Below are 19,883 nucleotides of genomic sequence, written 5' to 3' on the forward strand. Positions count from 1 at the left end.
CCCCATCCAAGCACCAAAAGCACCACCCCATATTCATACAGTCAGCACCATCCGGTGCACCAATAAAGTGCTCAACGTCACCGGTGGTGTCGCAGCCGGCCGATGTTCTGCCGCTGGTCTTGCCTTGGAGCCCACTTGGTGTTCTGGCTTCCTTCAAAAATAAAGAAAGGCGCCAACCGCGTCCATTTCTATATTGTGGCCGTCAGGGGGCCAACTAAAAGTGGTTCACCTGTATGGCATAGGTGCCACGTTGACCCATAGCTCCATCGACGGGTGGTGCTTGGCCGCAAAAGACTGCGGTCCATGGTGGGCGGCCACAAAAATTGCGGTCCATATGGTGTATCGATCCAGGCAGCAAGCAGCGAAAGTGCAGGCCCACAACTGCGGAGCCAGCACCTCTCTCTCCTCTCTCTCTCTGCCCCAAAGCCAGATCCTCGGAGGTGGGAGACAAAAGAAGAAGACAAGTGAGTAAGGTGGTAAGGGCGCAAAAGTGCACGCAATGCAAGGTAATGCACACTGGGGGCACATGGGAACCAGGTGAGACAGGTACGTTCCTACCGTACGCCCCCCCCCCCCCCCCCACCAGGTAACCTACATTGCCCCTCCCTTACCCCTTACTGTATCCACAAAACACAACACTACCCATAAACATCTACTTTACACATCAACAAACGTCCCTACTGTCTTCCCCGTTCCTCCCATAAACCAAATTCGTCTTGTCTCCCTCCTAACCAATCAAATTTGCTATTTCCAACTCTCATCAAAATTTGCCATCTCCAACTCAACATCAAAATTTGCCATCACCAATTCATCATCAGTCCCTCCGAAGGAGGGAGAGATGGAATCACCCCAATGTCTCATCCACGTCGTGATGCGTCTCACAAATCCAACAGCAATTCTCCTTTCCTGCACACAGAACAAAGAAAACACAGGTGTGGAGTCATCATCATCACCTCAGGTAAGTGGCTGCGTATGGTGCGACAGGTTCATCAATCCTAACTATTTCCTAAATGACTTTAACAACTTTACATTACCCGGGGTCTTTCTCCTGCCAAACCATTGGCCCTCTTACACTATGGGTTCTAAAAACCAATTCCCATTGACCAAACTGTGGTGCTTTTCAATTTGGGGTCTCACTCCCCCGATTCATCTCCCGGTGCCCTCGCACAATTTCTGGGCCGCGACGTGTAGCTCTCCCAGCAGGTCTACCCACCTGCACACCTCCACCACTGTAGTTGCCTCCGAGCTTACCTGCTCCTTACCCTAACCTATCTACCTGGGGAAGGCCCTCTGGCGCTCTCCCCACTCGGTGCCCTCTCTGGCACTGGGCTACCCGGGTCCGTCCTCCGGATCCTCGGGCCCCATCCACAACTCTACCGGCTCCCAGAGCCCACCTGCGGCCTCACCTGGCCGACATCCTCACAGTGGTGGAGTGCCCAAACCAACTACACACACTAACAGGCTACACGCCCAGCCATTTCCACAACACTAATGCACCCATCCACAATACCATTCTGCAACCGCACCACAAATGCCAATATCCAACCACAATTTACCTATACCCTCTACCTAACACTTACACTACCCGCCCCGGGTATCCGTGAAAAGGGGGTCCACTCTTCCCCCATCCACACCTTCGCACCATGCACACCACTCCGTACCACTTACTCCAACTCTCTCCACACCACTCATTCCTTGCACACCTGTGCTCTCACACCTGGTGCCACCTGCACCCTTCTCTCCCCAAGCGCATTCGCGCTGATCCACAACACTCACTGCTCCACACACCTGTTCAGTTCTCACACAGCATCATCTCATCTAACTACTCCCCTCTGAAACTGGCGCCTCCCAGTCGCCCCTTTAAACTATTGCGCTCCCACGTCATTATCATCCATACTAATCTACCTGCGTCCCCACTACAGGTATCAGTCACTAACTAATCTTATCGTCACCTAATGTCATCTTCTAGGGCCCTATCAATATCCTAACCCACCCGGGCTAGTTTTCACTGCCATACACCCCATAAGCTATTGTGCATTTGCCCCACATGGGAAGGGTGGCAGGGATGCCACCCTTACCCACCGGGCCCATCGCTCACTACCAATTTTGCACATCAAATTTCAACAAATCAAAAATTTGCCAATCACTGCCCATCATCTGCCAATCATTACTGCCAATCCTTTGCCAATCATCAAATTTTGTTTTTTTTCTAATTTTGGGTCCAAAACACTAACCTCATCACACAGTCCACTCACTAATGCCTCTCGGTGCGCCAATTAACTTATAAAGCTCGGCTTCGTACAGCCAAGCCATGAATGCGGGTTGTGTTGTGCCAGCGGCTGGATGCGTCCGGCACTCGGTGCAGGGACGGGGGCTTACCCGGGCCGAGATCCCACGCACCATCTCGGCACAGAGCCATCCCATGGCCCGATCTCGACCTGCCGGAATGCCTCAACAAAAAGTGGTCGCCATGACGACCCTTCCTATCGGGCTGCCCGCTCCGCCTAGTGGAGCCCGGACGCGGCCGTTCCACACGAGGCCCAGCGTGGATCGCGCACGGCGGTCCTTTCGAACCCGCCGTGGCTCGGATCCCCGCTGGTTCTCGCGGCACGCGAAGCCCGGCACGCACCGAGGGCCCGCTTCGGCTAAAAGTCGACCTAACCTTTAACCCGGTTACCGTCGATGCTTCACCTGGATGCTTACATGCATACGCTACCCCTTGCTTGCTCATACCTTTCCTTACACACCCAGGTACCCTCATTCCGCTCACCGACTTGGTCACACACCTGACCACCGAACACCTTGGCACACATTCGTCGCTCGCACACCTCACCAACACACCTCTTCGCGCCCCCTCCTCGGTCACCTCCTCTGTGACAATCACAGGTGTGCCCTCACTCGCACACCCAACCACATGCCTCACTACCAATTCCAGCGTGCATTCCCACACACGCTCTACCATTCCAGGTGTGCTTCCTTTCTCACCTGTCACCACCAACTCACGCTCCGTGTCACTCGTACTACTCTCACCTCCACTCTTGACAGCGCACTCACCCTTACTCCCGACAGCGCACTCTTTCCTCATGCACCTGTCCGTTACACACCTTTCTCGCTCACACTCTTGCGCACACTCTCCCGTCACACCCTCTGTAACACTCACCACAGGCGTGCATTCTTCCTTGCCTTTGACAGCGCACTCTTTCCCCATGCACCTGTCCGTCACACACCTTTCTCGCGCACACTCTTGCGCACACTCTCCCGTCACACCCTCTGTAACACTTACCACACCGCGCTTCCATGTGCTCCCTCGCACACGCGCTACGACCGACTCACTCTCGCCAGCACCCTCACTCCTTGGCACGCACTTTTTCCTCACACACCCCAGAGTCGGACTTTCTCGCACACCTCCTTTTTCGCACACCAGACCTGTCGCACACTTCACCAACGGCCTCTCACGAACACCCGGGTCCATCTCGACCTCCAAGCTTCTTAAATCACCTGGCGCATCATACGCACGACCATATTGGTCACCACTTACACCGGGTCCTCTTCCTCTTCGCTTCTCCTCCATCACCTGCGAATCCCTCATCCGGTTAATGAGCACATCATCACGATCCAAACACAGACTTTGGACCAATTCTTTTACCTCCTCTTTTATCTCTTTCTTATCCCCTCTCCGTCGCTTCTTAATTTCGCTCACCCCTTCTTCCACTTCTTCTAATTTCTGCTTTACCTCTTTTATTTCCCGGTACGTCTCCTCAAGCTCGTCCTCCAAGGCTACCTTGACCGTTTCCATGTGCGTCCTCACCTGCCGGTCCTTCGTCTCCATTACCTCTGTCACCTCGTCCAACCTCGTTGTCAGTCCCTCACGTACCATCTGACATTGCCTCTTTGTTGCTATCAAGTCGTTTTTTATGTCGTTTTGTGTCGCTTTTAACCCTCCTAATACCGCAGTGTTCCTTTGAACCTGCTCCGTTAGTCCTTTTTGTCCCTCCGTCAGCTGTTCCACCTCCTGCGTCAGGTCCTCTATGCCCCCTTGTAACTTTACAGTCCCCTTTCTCACCTCCTTCTCCATGTGCTCCTTACAGTGCCTCACCTCCTCGCGCACTCCTCCGACCTCCTCACTCACACCTCTTCTGTTCTCCTCTCCCATCACTTGCATCTCCTGCCCAGATGCCACCCTCATCTGCTCCATTTCCTCCCTGTGAGCATCCAGTTTGGTTTCTACCCCCATTCTGACCCCCTCTATCTGCTGCCCCATTTGTTTAACTTCCCTTTCCGCTTGGTCCCTCATGTCCCTCAATTTGCCTTCCATACTGTTTTCTAACCCCTCTAACCCATTTTTCACTCCCTCTATCTGATTCTCCTGGGCAGCCATTCTATTTTCTACCCCCGTTAACCCCTCCTGTATTTCCCCTAATCTATTGTCTAATTTCCCAAATTTCTTGTCTAATCCCTTAAAATTATTGTCTAACCCCTCACCGGTACCCCTCGCTTCATCCCTCATTACCCCCATTTGGTTTCCCATTACCCCCAATTGCTCACTCTGAGCATCCATCCGGTTCCCCATTACCCCCATTTGGCCCTCCAATCGCTCACCCAATCGCTCACTATCAGCCCTCATTTGCTCACTATTAGCCCTCATATCGTCCTTCTGCAGGTTGAGGGACGCCTGCATTTGCGCCATAAATTGCTCCATGAGGGCCTGCATTTGGGCCATCCCTCCCACTTGTGCAGCGGGTGCGGCCGCCGTAGCTATGTGCGAGGCGCCATTTTGCGCGCCCGCAACCTCGTGCGCGACGACGCCATTTTGCGACCCTGCTATCCTCACTGCTTCGCTCTCCTCATGTCCCTCAATTTGGTCCTGGATCGACCCTGCCTCACTCTCCTCTACCGGAACCCAGCCGTCTTGGTCTGCCATAGCGCGACTTTCAAAATTCGGGTTTTTTTTTTTTTTTGTAAAACACAATCAAATTTCGCTGTTATAATTTCGAGCGCGTGAAACGCGCTCCGGGACCGATCCCACTTCCCGACACCAATTGTTACGGAGACGCCTTAGATGTTATGGTGGGCCGAGCGGAATGGCCGCCGTGTTCGCACAAGTTACCCGATTACACTCGAACGTTGGCCGAATCGCGCTATGCTAAATCAATGAAGGAAAGGACACAACGGCTGGGTTAAATGACACGACACAAGGGGTACAGTTCTCAAGACCTCCAGAGGAGGATATAATATTGGGTATGCAGAACGTTTAGATTACACGGCACAAGAGGTACAGCACAGAAAGGTGGGCACTTAGACACGGTCTTATCTTATTCCCGACAGACCACAGACAAACGGGACAAGACTGACTCACACAGGGATTGATGGCAGGGGAGGGCAGGCAGTCGATAGCTCAAGGTGCACCTTGGCTCAGGGGCAGAATCGACCCGGTCCGGTCCAGAGAGGCGGGGAGGTATTTTCTCAGCGCTGGAGGTGGCGTCCGTTTCTCTTCAAGCTCAGGCGCATCTGACGTCACCTCCGTCTCCCTGCGCATGTCCAGCGGGGAGTGACACGCCCTCGGCTCGTTAGCTCCGCCCCAGATGGAATCGGTCCGCCGCTTCTTATTGGCTGCGGGGGGGTTACCGGGCTCCGCCCTTGACGAGGAGCTGACAGTGAGCCCCTGAGTGGTAACCCCGTCGGAGCACATGGTCAATGGCGGCTAACCAAGCCGGAGTGAGGACGCGCACTCCCCGCGCCGCTGTTGTTGTTGTTGGTGTTGTTGTTTCATGAGGAAGAGATGCGGGAAGGTATTGGGAGGTCCTAAACTTACTACTGGTGCCATACAATCACATTCTGGTGCAACGAAGAGTCAGAATTAATGGAAACGAGTCCTTAACTGACATAGACTAAGAATAACTAGCAAGATGTCCTATAGTTGTCTACGTGAGATGCGGTGAACCTGGGCACGACATTTAATGGGGGAAAAAGGGGAAGGTCGGGGCTACAGAGTGTTGTTTACAGACAATGGGACTAGGGAATGGGGGATTGGGGATAGTTGGGGAGTATTGGGGAAATAGGGGAATATTTACAAGCGGATATGGATGGAGGCCAAATCCCATATCCGCAACAATATATAAACACAGATAGACAGACACACATGGATACACACACACACACACACACACACACACACACACACACACACACACACACATACATACACACACACACACACACACACACACACACACACACACACACACACACCCTGCTCACATGTCCATGAAAATATAGTGTAAGCATTAGTAAGGACTTTGAGGTTCCGTTTAGGGTACACACACTCGTCTGCTAGCTGTTTTGCCTGGGTTTGAATCCCGACCCAGCTATAAACTGTCATTCCAGTGTTTCACAGGCAGGTGGATTCATCAGTGTGTGTGCACCGTCCATTGAATGGACGTAACACCAGGTGTCCCATTTGCTGTCATTAGTTGGTGGATGTTAAAGATCCCACGGCGTCATTCGCCAAGAGAGACTCGTCATCACCGACATCCTGCTCAAATGATCAATTCCTGCCCTGACTAACTCCTGGGAAGGCATTGGCAAACGACACTATATCAGCCAATGATAATTTCCGTTTAGGGTGCAGAAAAAGACAATTTCATTAGAAAACAGACACGTTACGCTTCACACACAGTGGGCGCTTCACACACAGTGGGCGCAGGTTCTGTTGTCCCACACCCAACCTAACAACCAAATTTTGTCGGAATCCGTCCACAACTTTTTGAGATACCCTGTTCACAAAGAGACAAAGACAGACAGACACAGATAGGGGTGAAAACATAACCTCCAGCACCGATTGGTGTCGATGTAACGCAGCCTTGATGGGCCAAATAGCCTCCTCCTGGTTCAAAGTTCCTTTCTATCATTACCTGATTACACATTTATAAACACAAAGGTAGATTTTTGAACTTTCACCTCTACTGATTGTTTTTTCATCTGAAGCTTTCCATCGATTTTTCTTCAATATCGTGTTCAATTTTTAATATTTAATTCCTTCATTTCTGGAGTCAGCTGGTACTTGTTCATGTACAGGGGGTATTCAAACCACGCTGCTTATAATACATAGTGTCTGACTCATGGCATGCGTTTCAAATGTCCACCTTGAGACAACATCAAGGTTTACCTTCAACTTCGTTCAAAATCTGAGTTAGCCGGCTCACTTGGGCCATACCACTCACTGAGCGCCTAAAACTGAGGAAACCGGTTCACTTGGGCCGTGCCACTCACTGAGTGCCTAAAACTGAGTGAACCGACTCACTTGGGCCTTGCCACTCACTTTGTGCCTAAAACTGAGGAAACCGGTTCACTTGGGCCGTGCCACTCAGAGTGCCTAAAACTGAGGGAACCGGCTCACTTGGGCCGTGCCACTCACTGAGCGCCTAAAACTGAGTGAATAGACTCACTTGGGCCGTGCCACTCACTGAGCGCCTAAAACTGAATGAACCGGCTCACTTGGGCCGTGCCACTCACTTTGTGCCTAAAACTGAGTGAACCGACTCACTCGGGCCGTGCCACTCACTGAGTGCCTAAAACGGAGTGAACCGGCTCACTTGGGCTGTGCCACTCACTGAGTACCTAAAACTGAGTGAACCGACTCACTTGGGCCTTGCCACTCACTTAGTGCCTAAAACTGAGTGAACCGGCTCACTTGGGCCGTGTCACTCAGTGCCTAAAACGGAGTGAACTGGCTCACTTGGGCCGTGTCACTCACTGAGTGCCTAAAACTGAGTGAACCGGCTCACTTGGGCCGTGCCACTCACTGAATGAATGAATGAATGAATGAAACGACTCACTTGGGCCTTGCCACTCACTGAGTGCCTAAAACTGAGTGAACCGGCTCACTCGGGCCGTGCCACTCAGTGCCTAAAACGGAGTGAACCGACTCACTTGGGCCTTGCCACTCACTTAGTGCCTAAAACTGAGTGAACCGGCTCACTTGGGCCGTGCCACTTACTGAGTACCTAAAACTGAGTGAACAGGTTCACTTGGGCCGTGCCACTCACCGCATGTCTGCTTTTATTTCTGCAGAGATCTCAAAGTGTCCAATCTTCTAATGACCGACAAAGGCTGTGTCAAGATTGGTACGTACTTCACTATTTAACCATCGACTTCCTCCTCGTCCTCTCTTTCTCCTCATCCTCTCTTTCTCCTCATCGTCTTTCATTCATTTCTTCAGGAACGATTTGTATTTGTCATGAGAAATGTTAACATGACTGGGGGAGGCTGGGGGACAAAGCAACTTTGATGAACAAGCATTTGTCACTTTCCTTTATTAGTCATTCCTTTCTTGTCTCCTTTCACTTTCCTAACAAGCCTGGTGTTGCCTTTAACGGTTAAGGTGGCTCCCCTGGGGTCTTCTGGTCCTGAGTTTGAACCCCAGTTATGCTGTTGAATTAACACCAGGTGTTTTATTTGGAGGATGGAAAGACCTTCCACGAACATCTGATCTTTTTATGAGCTAATAAATGAGCTAGATTAATCAGGCACCCAGTGGATCTGAGTTTTGTTATCATCCGAGTGGCACGATGAGTATTTATTTGTTTTCCAGAAAGAGAGAGGGAGATGTGAAAACCAATAAAGGGATGGGCCACAAAACATGCGCACGCACTCGAACACACCTGCACACGCGTAATCGCACACAAGCACACTCATATATACACACACTTGTACACACAATGACTACATTATGATGGAGTAAATGTTAATATATGTATTTATTATAATATAGTAAATGTTAATATATGTATCTTATTATAATAGAGCAAACGTATGTGGTTATGTATGTTTATATGCGACGAAAACGTCTTCTTCTTCAAATAAAATTACCACCCTCTTATTTAACCCTCTTAATTGCGTTAAGACTGCTGAGACCCCTCAGACCTTTAACGACCCTTTAATTTCCCCAAGACCCTTCAGACCACCAAGACCCCTGAAGACCCAAAATACCCTGAAAACCCCAAAGACCCAAAATACCCTTCAAGGCCCTGAGGCTCAAAAAGACCCTGAATACCCAAAAGACCCCGAAGACCCAAAACATCCCAAAGACCCAAAACACCTCGAAGACCCAAAACACCCCGAAGACCCAAAACACCCCGAAGACCCAAAACACCCCGAAGACCCAAAACACCCCGAAGACCCAAAACACCCCGAAGACCCAAAACACCCCGAAGACCCAAAACACCCCGAAGACCCAAAACACCCCGAAGACCCAAAACACCCCGAAGACCCAGAACACCCCGAAGACCCAAAACACCCCGAAGACCCAAAACACCCCGAAGACCCAAAACACCCCGAACACCCCGAAGACCCAAAACACCCCGAAGACCCAAAACACCCCGAAGACCCAAAACACCCCGAATACCCAAAACACCCCGAATACCCAAAACACCCCGAAGACCCAAAACACCCCGAAGAACCAGAACACCCCGAAGACCCAATATACCCTCCAAGGCCCTGAGGCTCAAAAATACCATGAATACCCCAAAGACCCTTAAGACCCAAAAGCCCCTGAAGACCCAAAAGACACCGAAGATCCTTAAGACCCAAAAGCTTCTGAAGACACCAAAGACCTAAAAGAACCTGAAGACCCAAAACACCTCAAAGACCCAAAATACCCTTAAAGGCCCAGAGGATCCAAATGACCCTGAAGACCCAAATGGCCCTGAAGACCCAAAAGACACCGAAATAGTCAAAGATGCCTACCCCTCTGAAACGACGTGTGGTGAGGCGCGTGGAGCACCCCGAGTCACGCTAGTATATTATAATATAGTAAATGTTGATATGAGTAGTAGGAGAATGGAGGTTCCAAAACATACCTAATTTTACATGTAAGTGAATGGGGAAAGTGTGTTGGAACTTATGGACCACCCACGAAAAAACCAAAAAAACATCCGTCTATTTTTCCCTTTCCCATCTAAGCCATTAACAAAGGTTTAAGTCCTAATAGACCGCCTTCCTTCCGCCACCAAAGGTTATGTTTTCATTTCACACCTGTCTGTTTGTCTGTCTGTTTGCCTGTGTTTGTCTGTCTGTTTGTCTGTCCGTTTGTCTGTCTGTCCGTTTGTCTGTCTTCGTCTGCCTGTTCGTCTCTCTGTTCGTCTGTCTGTTCGTCTGTTTCTCTGTCTTTTTGTTTGTGAGCCGCACACCTAAAAATGTAATGGACAAATTTGCACGAATCTTGGTGGAGAGGATAGGCGTGTAACATGGACAAGTTAATTAAATTTTGGTGAAGATTCGTATGCAGATCCACCCAATGAGTGAGAGACAAAATGTAAACTGTTTATCCTGGTGGAGGTATGCACTCTACCAAGTGTTATTCTTGTTTCAACTGAATTATATACTTGAACACTGTGGAACACAAATCACTTTTTTAGCACTTTCAAAACCCTTCTAGTTAGCAGTACTTTGACTACATATTAGGACATTTGCCGCTCATGGACCCCACCCATGTAGTGGGGTACCTGGACAATCAGTCATTTCAAATTGATGCAAAAGTTTACTTTTTGGTATCACCTTGAAGGTTGGGATCTGAATAACAATTTTGGTCCGAGTGGACAACGATCAGCCCCCTTGGGGGCACTTGGGGGCATGGGGGTGCCTAACCCCACTGTGAGAGGAATGTGATAAGTTCAAACTGTTCTAACTTTTGAACGGATGATCCGATCTGAACATATTTGATATCAGCAGCTTTGTGATGAAGAGTACCGAACCTCATTTCAAAGTATTTTACCTCTAGAGGCCACCGTGTTGATGGTATAAGGGTAAATCCATAAAAAAACATCTTATTTTATGACTATTTTCATATTAATCTGCCTTGCTTTTTAATTTGGGTCACAGATCCATGACGTGGCCAAGAGCCGATACAAATTGACTCCTGGGTGTGAGAATCAGGCACCAGTGGACCCATCCTGCCTCCGTCATACACGTTTGTACCACCTGTAGGCCGAAATCTTCTCACCCAACCTCTGGTAAAAGATGTGCAGCCACTGTCCATGAGTTCATTCCATAAGGAGGAACAGCATGAACAGGCATGGATGACTGTGGTACATGCCAACCTGCACGTGGAATTGGAGACAGAGAAAGTCACTGATCATGTGGTCTTCGTACCATGCTTATTGCTTGTCGATCAGATGCTGTTGGACCACCAGAGAAATGCATTGAAGCCCTCCTACCACTATTCCATGAGACTGCAGCTACACCAGGATTCGACATGGAATGGACCTAGTGAAACAAACAACTGAGTCCCTCAACCCACAACAACCTCCAGTATTGGTAGTGGACCAACCACTTTACGACATCACAAAGAAAATGCAATGGACCTTCCCTGAAATCTTTGGAGAAGACAAGTTTCTGGTGATGCTGGGAGGGCTCCACATCGAAATGGCTTTGTGGGCCACTATGGGAGATCTCTTATGTGAGTCTGGATGCCCAGAAGCCCTGACAGAAGCCAGAATTACCTCAGACAGAGGCAGCAGCCAAATCTTTTTTTGAAAGCATCCGATCCAATGAGAACACGATATGTTCACCAAGTTACCGCTGTGGTGCTCAACAGCCTTCGGAAACGAGCCTATGAGGACTGTGGAATCGAGATGACCTTTGAGGATTGGGTCTCGGAGGCTTAAAGGGAGAAACCAAGTGCAATTCTGGCTACTCATTCACAAGTACCAACAATTCATATTCATGTTCACACGGTCACATCGGGAGTGCAAGTTCAAACTCATGGTCGCTACTCTCTGGAAGCTTGTACCCCTATTCTTTGTCCTCGATCACCAGAATTATGCTCGGTGGATTCCTGTCCTTATCGGAGACCAAGAAGCTCTTCCGGCTATCATCCAGGAGGAGTTTGAAGCAGGGCACTGGACGATAACGAGAAGCAATCGTCGGTTTTCATCCATACCAATTGATCACGCACATGAGCAGGCCAACAAAAGAGTAAAAGGAGTTGGTGGTGTGATTGGTCTCACAGAGCTCCCTGCCATGTTAGAACGCTGGATTGTGACTGGTCCAGAGATTAGCCGCGTTGTTGAAAAATTTACTGATGCAAATGACGATGCTGATGATGATGATGAAGAGATCACGAGGATAGAGCTGCATCTCAGCACCGCTTTCGGCGCCACGTCACAGACCTGTTGGATGTCCTGGTAGGCAGATGGAATCCCTTTGAGCAGAACAGTGTGGATCTGGTCACGTTAGACAACAAAGTATGTATCAACGAGTCCGCTGCCGCCTCTGTCCGTATTCTAGAATCTAGGGGACAAGAACAATATGACAATTTTAGGAAAGATGTGTTTGGCTTCAATAACGTACTTCTGACAACGCTGATCAATAAAAACAACTTGTTACTGTTCCATGAGCAGAAAACTCAAATGAAGACAGAACTTAAGAGGAAAATACAGAACTTCAAACAACATGCAGAGTTGTATGGACAAGCATTTGATGTTTATGGGGTCGTCGTTATCGATGGTGGAGCACTGATCCACGCTCTTCCTGGTACAACCGTCCAAGGCAAGTCATTCGATGACTATTTCACCAAGGTTTTCTGACCAAGGATCCAACATGACTTGAAAAGAGCAGCGAGAGTGGATATTGTCTGGGATCAGTATCGCACAATGACAATCAAAGGGGCCACAAGGGGAAAACAAGGAACGGGTACACGACAACGCGTGTCTGGTCGTGCCGAAGTCCTGGGACAATGGCATAATTTTTTGGTAAATGCAGAAAACAAGAAGGAACTGTTCTCATTCCAGTCAACAAAACGTATGCAAGTACAGTTCCAAGATGACAAATGTGTCTATATCACTTCAGGTGATCAAGTCCTCACTGCAGGGAATGGTCCTCCTATGGGACCATGCAATCATGAGGAGGCAGACACTCATGCCTGGTACATCTCCTTCACGCCCTCCAATATTCCTCGCTTGTGATGGTTCATACTGGGGACACAGACGTTGTCGTCATACTTTTAAAGTAATTTCCACCACATCATTGCTGTGAACCCAGCGGCAGAAATCTGGATTTCATTGTAAGCAGGAAAAGCAACCAAAATGATCTCCCTCAACACCATCGCCTCAAGTTTAGGAGTGACAACGTGTAAAGCCATGGCCCTCTTCCATGCGTTCACTGGATCAGACAGCACATCTTTTTCAAATTCAAGGGTAAGCGATACTGCTTCAAGACTAAGGACAAAGTTCCATCCCTCATGGAAGAATTTGCGACTGTCGCTCGCATCCCGTTTCATATATCACCAAAATTAAAAGAAGTGGTGATGCAATTTGTCTGCAGGCTGTACTCCAACGAATCTATCACCGACGACAGCAACGTTGACCTCGTTGGAATGAGGGTGTTCTGCCACAAGACTAGGGATGTGGAGAGAATACCCCCTATAGTCCTTGAGCCAACCGGCCATATTTTGAAGTGAATGCTCCGGCGGGGGGAGTAATTCTCATTATGATTTTCCATTAGACCAATGTCTCAAGTGTCAGAAAAGGTGTGATGGACATCTGAGAACGGTAGCTTAGTGCCCGGATGGACGCCATCTTTGAAACCACCCAGCTCGAAAATGCCCATTTGGTGGGGTACATTGTTGCACGTGTATCTGGACTTCTATACTAGCTATCGATGTGCGGTTGACGACTAAATATACGTCCGATGTGTACCGTCTAAATAAAAAAGAATATGAAGCATTTTGTTTTAGATTAATTATTATAAAAATCAATTATCGAAAAAAAATCATATATTTTTCAATATTTTATTATTAGACTTGTACTTTTTTTAGTGAAACAACACTGGTATGATTTTCCAAATTATGCATTGTGCTACACCGTTTATCTGTCTATAAAAATAACTCAAAAACTAAAACATATCATCCACCACGAGTTTACACAAAAAATATATGAAAAGGCATGCACTTTCCACAAACCGAAACTATGTCAGTTGGAATTTCCCGCCGATAATCAACCCACAGAACCCAGTGCCGAAAGTGACGTCAGTCTATTCTATATCTATATTCTATATCTCAGTCTGAGATTTGTTGCGGTGACCTGATTAATTTCTGAGGGGGGGGGGGGGGGGGTGGGTGGCTTAAGAACTAAAAGTGAACATGTTAGATGGCGCCACATACAACTCTATTATAGAGTTGTATTGTGGCGCCATCTAACATGTTCACTGACTTGGATGAGTATGTCTATGTAAGCTGGCGAGCTTTTCGGATATCGGAGTAATCTAACGTCAGTCTTTTTGTTCTTTCAGCTGAGATGGCCGGTGTCGAGGCGAAACGGGCGAAGATTGAACCTGAGTCCGGAACGTGCATCCTGTGCAGCAAGAAGTCGCCACTCTCTGAACTAAGCAAGGCAGCGGGCAACAGTTCTTGGAAGACATTGTGTGACGCAGCCGCAGTTAGAAACTTTTATCCAATTCTAAAGCTAGTCCAAGAAGGCGCAGTTGAACTTCCTAATATTCCAATATTATACCATAGGGCTTGTAGATCAGACTTCACTCACAAAAACCACCTAGCTACTTTGACCAATGCAGCTAGAAGTTCTTCAGTTGATACTGGCGATGCGGTGCGACGGCGATCATCACGGGAAGAGACAGGATCAACTTCAACGGTCTACGATGATAAATGCATTTTTTGCCAGCGTGCTTCAAAATTCATAAAAGGCAGTCGTACCCGTGAAACAGTTGTCTTGGCTGTTGAACTTCGAGCAGATAAGACAATAAGAGATGCTGCGACAGCTCGCAATGATGAGAGAGTTTTGGCATTGACTACACGAGATATGGTTGCAGCTGAGGCTCACTACCACTTCTCCTGCTATAGAAACTACACACGGCCCCAAAAACCTCAAGTAGAAACTGACATTGAAGATAATATCGAGAAAAAAGAAATGATACGATGTATATTCAATTTCATTCGCACTGACTTGTTCTTGAACCCGAGGATTGTTCCAATAGTTGATGTTGCAACAGATATCCTGTCTTCAGATACATTTTCAGTTGATGTTCGTGACTCCATCAAGAAGAATCTGCAGCGCACATTACAAAGAGAGTTTGGAGAATCGCTCATCTTCTTCAATGTGAAACACCGTGTATACTTGATGCCCGATAATCTGACAAAGCGAGAGATTGCTGCAGAGTGCGTAAACCTGAAAGCAGAAGTGAAAGCATTTGAACGAACGGACGGTGAAAGTAACATTGTGCGTGCAGCTACTTCACTGCGACACCAGATCAAAGATGCTCATTACAATGAACGTTGGCCGCCTCAGCCAGCAGAACTCACTTCAGATTACGTGAAGATACCAGATTCTCTTCGTGTATTTCTGCATACTTTGATTTGCGGGAGTGGGGGTAGCTCTGCGCGTGCCGACACACTGGTATGGTCGATGGCTCAAGATATCATCAATGCTGTACACCGGGGTACCATCAGAACATCGAAGCATGTCCTACTTCCGTGGGTCATGAAAACGCTCACCGGTAATACAGAGGTCATCAGAATATTGAATCGACTCGGGCACGGATGTTCGTACACAGTTCTGGAAGAAATCGAGACAGCGCCATGCATAGACAAATTAGCAAGTGTGGAGAAAGATACAGTACCACTTCCGTCACATGTGCACCCTTCGGTCCCGACTGTATTAGCATTCGATAACATCGACAGGCTAGAGGAATCGCTGAGTGGTGGCGGAACATCGCATCGCGTCAACGGTATCATCGTCCAACCGAAGTCGCAGTCGTGTTTGCCGCCCCAACCTCCATCGGCAGTATCCAAAGCAGATAAGAAGCGATCTATCCCGTCATCCAGCGATTTAGTTCCAATATACAGCGGTGGGAAACGAGAGGGCCCACCTGCAATCAAGCCTGCAGATCTTTCTGACACTCTTGCAGGCGCAACATCCCTTGCGCAGCGCCGAAATCACGTATGGATTATGACTCGCATGCTGGAACCATGCGACCAGACAATCAGTTCGTGGACTGGTTTCAACATCATGACTAGAGATCGTGTTCAGGTGACGGAAGATGTAGTTGGCTACCTGCCGACTATAAACGCGCCTGCCACAGATATGGCAACAGTGCAAGAAATCCTCAGAGAAGCTCTGAACATCATGTCATCACTTCAGCTTGAGCGTATACCGGTGGTGCTAGACCAGGCACTATTTGCTAAGGCGACCGAAATAGCATGGAAAGATGTCGATCGATATGGAAGAATCGTGCTCATGATGGGGAACTTCCATACCATCTGTAACTTCATGTCGAGCATTGGGAAAATGTTTGGAGATGCAGGCCTTCGGGATGTAGCTGTTGAGTCAGGAGTAATCGCTGAAGGTTCCATCAACAGGGTTCTGGAAGGCAAGCAATACAACCGTGCTGTGCGACTCCACAAGTTGATGTACGAGGCACTAATGCGCATCATTTGGAAGGGCTTCCAGGTGTGGATAGAAAGCAATCATCCTGACAAGGAACCCCAGATTCGAAGCACTGACCTCAAAATTCGCAGCATCAAGGAGGATGTTTGCCACGAGACTCTCGCTGCTGCTCTCGATGATGATTCATGTGTACAGAGCTTTGACATGTTCGCGAAATACCTACATTTTCTGCGAACCAAACATGGAGACCTGGCTCGCTTCTGGATGATGTATATTGATATGGTAGAGACCCTGCTGGGGTTGATTCGTGCGGATAGAGAAGGCGACTGGATGCTTCACTTGGCTTGTGTCAGAAGAGTGATCCCTTGGTGTTTCGCAATGAACAAGGTGAACTATGCTAGATATCTACCAGTGTACTATGCACAGATGACGCAACTCCACGAAACATGCCCCGAGTTGTACAGGCATTTCAATCAAGGCTACTTCTCCATACAGCTTAGACCAGGGAATCCATTTGCCAGAATCGCTGTTGATCAGACAACAGAAGAAACAGTAAACAAAGATACGCAAACAGCTGGAGGAACACGAGGTTTTAGTCTTTGACAAGGGGCTGTGTCACGATACTATCTAACTGCAGAAAATCGGGCTACTGCACTGAGGCAACTACGAGAAACTATCCTTGTGAATGGCAGCGACACATCTCACGCCAAGCACCCTGACTTGTCTACTTCTCGCATCAAACGTGATGAGTCTGGCGTCACAGCTATCTGTGATCTACTGGAAAATGACTGGACCAATCCATTCGCCGATGATCCGTCATGTCTTCTCAGTATATCTACCGGAGCGGCTGCGAGGGAGGACGTTTCTAATGACCTACTCAACACCCTGCAAAAGGGGGAAGCGGCGTATCAAAGCTTCCAGAAACGTCTTGAAGAGGGAACAGGCTTTCATGACACATTGAACAAGCTAAACTTGAAGACCTTTGGTAAGATCAAGCAGAAAGTTGTGAAGGGCACAAACAAGGAGATCGTCCTGAGAGCTGACAGACAACTGTTTGCCACCATGATACTCACCGCCAAGACAAGGAACCTCGACATGCAACTTGTCCTTTGTCACCCACTAGGGCCGTTACCATGGTCTTTGGCAAACGTTGATGGGTCAATGAAAAAAACGAACAAAGCTGCACTTGCGAAACACATGGAAGGTCTTGTGGAACCAGCCGAGAACGTTGACAAGCGAAGTGCAACAATAATTGATGCGATGGCTCTCATACAAAAGATGCATGGCGAGAACGACACGTTCGAAGAACTATCTGACCGCATCCTTGCTGCAGCGCTTCACGCTGGTCAAGGCAGTGAGCGCATCGATGTTGTCTTTGACACATACACAGAAGAATTGTGAAGACTCCTTGATGCAGCATACGCTTAGGGCCAACTATCAGGCGGCTATCTGGCGACGCAGCCTTGAAAACCTACCAGACGTCCCAACACCATCAGCAGGACATGGTTGGGAACTCGATGATGGCGGTTCGCTCACAATCCGATGGATGGCGGGTCTACCAGCTCCAGATGTCGTCTTGAATCTCATCTCATGCACATGCAGAAGGACGTGTCGACCGTCAGATTGCTCCTGCATACTGAATGGGTTGAAGTGCACTGTTGTGTGTAAGCTGCAGGGATGCTCCAACATGGTGCAGGATGATGCTATCGTGGCTCAGGATGCCAATGACTCTGATGATTAACTTTGTGTGCACTGTATATTGTATAGCATATGTTGTTCTCTATTATAATGCAGGCCAAATTGCCTGAAAATCTTTATAGACAGATAAACGGTTTAGCAAAATGTATAATTTGGAAGATCATACCGGTGTTATTTGACTAAAACATGACATGTTCAATGATACCTCCGCTTGCTTATTAGGAATATACATCGTATGGTGTTAAAATCAGCTCCATACGTCTTTCCAAACTCTAGTAATGAATAATTAATATAATTGGCGGCCATTTTGAAATCCAAGATGGCCACCAAAGTGCAGATTTCCTATGTAACAATTTCCGCCTGCTTATTAGATATCGTATGGTGTTAAAATCCTCTCCGTACGACATTCCTAACTTGCGTTATCGTCAGAATAGATAATGCCAGCGGCGGCCTAAGTCATTTTATGCCTCTTTACATTTATTTGTTGTAAACTCGTGGTGGATGATATGTTTTAGTTTTTGAGTTATTTTTATAGACAGATAAACGGTGTAGCACAATGCATAATTTGGAAAATCATACCAGTGTTGTTTCACTAAAAAAAGTACAAGTCTAATAATAAAATATTGAAAAATATATGATTTTTTTTCGATAATAATTGATTTTTATAATAATTAATCTAAAACAAAATGCTTCATATTATTTTTTATTTAGACGGTACACATCGGACGTATATTTAGTCGTCAACCGCACATCGATAGCTAGTATAGAAGTCCAGATACACGTGCAACAATGTACCCCACCAAATGGGCATTTTCGAGCTGGGTGGTTTCAAAGATGGCGTCCATCCGGGCACTAAGCTACCGTTCTCAGATGTCCATCACACCTTTTCTGGCACTTGAGACATTGGTCTAATGGAAAATCATAATGAGAATTACTCCCCCCGCCGGAGCATTACTTTTGGTCTGGCTCAAGGACTACTACGAGTGATGCGTCGGACCAACATCTCAAAAGGAGTGTCTTCCAAGCGAGCATCTGGACGACAGCTCATGAGCCATTGATGCCTGTCCAAAACCCCAGCAATCATGGATGGATGGAGAAAGACAGCGAGCCTGCCCCTTGCCAAGGATGTCTTCGATGTCGATGTAAAATGTACTTGCACAAAAACCTGTTCGCCGTGCAAGAAGGCTAACTTGAAATGCACACGTTTGTGCAAACTATGACTCAGAACTGTTCACAAGCAAATAGTGAGTAATGTTTGCAGTGGTTTATATATTGTTTAGTTTATAAATTGTTTAGTTAATGTTCATGGCAAATGTCAGAACTCATCCCAACACTTATTAAACCATGTAACATGTTTAATGATAAATAAAAATTTTGCCCAAGTATTGCTGAAAGGTCTCTCAAAATAACATGTTTTTTTATGGATTTACACTGATACTGACAACACTGTGGCCTCTAGAGGCAAAATACTTAGAAATGAGGTTGCTACTCTTCATCACAAAGCTGCTGATATCAAATATGTTCAGATCGGATCATCTGTTCAAAAGTTGGAACAGTTTGAACTGTTCACATTCCTCTCACGGTGGGTTCAGGCACACCCGTGCCCCCAAGTGCCCCAATGGGGGCTGATCGTTGTCCACTCGGACCAAAATTGTTATTCAGACCCCAACCTTCAAGATTATGCCAAGAAGTAAAGTTTTGCATCAACTTGAAATGAAAATGAAAATTTGCCAATGCCGGGCACCCCACTACTAATGTCCTTGTTTCTCAACACAGCTTACGGTAGGG

The 19,883-nt window shown here is 47.7% G+C and overlaps 1 protein-coding gene across 5 annotated transcripts in view; it reads left to right on the forward strand.

The window, feature by feature from the left end:
* The window catches only part of CDK10 (cyclin dependent kinase 10), a 74,615-nt gene that overhangs the window by 41,820 nt on the left and 12,912 nt on the right, over positions 1–19,883 (forward strand). For all 5 annotated transcript variants that reach the window (XM_078771575.1, XM_078771576.1, XM_068107222.2 and 2 more), the window contains one exon: positions 8,071–8,123. In XM_078771575.1, the coding sequence (XP_078627701.1) occupies positions 8,071–8,123 (53 nt within the window). The remainder of the gene's footprint in view (positions 1–8,070; positions 8,124–19,883) is intronic.

This window comes from Myxine glutinosa, chromosome 2, assembly GCF_964187855.1.
Source record: "Myxine glutinosa chromosome 2, kmMyxGlut1.1, whole genome shotgun sequence".
In the NCBI taxonomy this organism is placed as follows: domain Eukaryota; kingdom Metazoa; phylum Chordata; class Myxini; order Myxiniformes; family Myxinidae; genus Myxine; species Myxine glutinosa.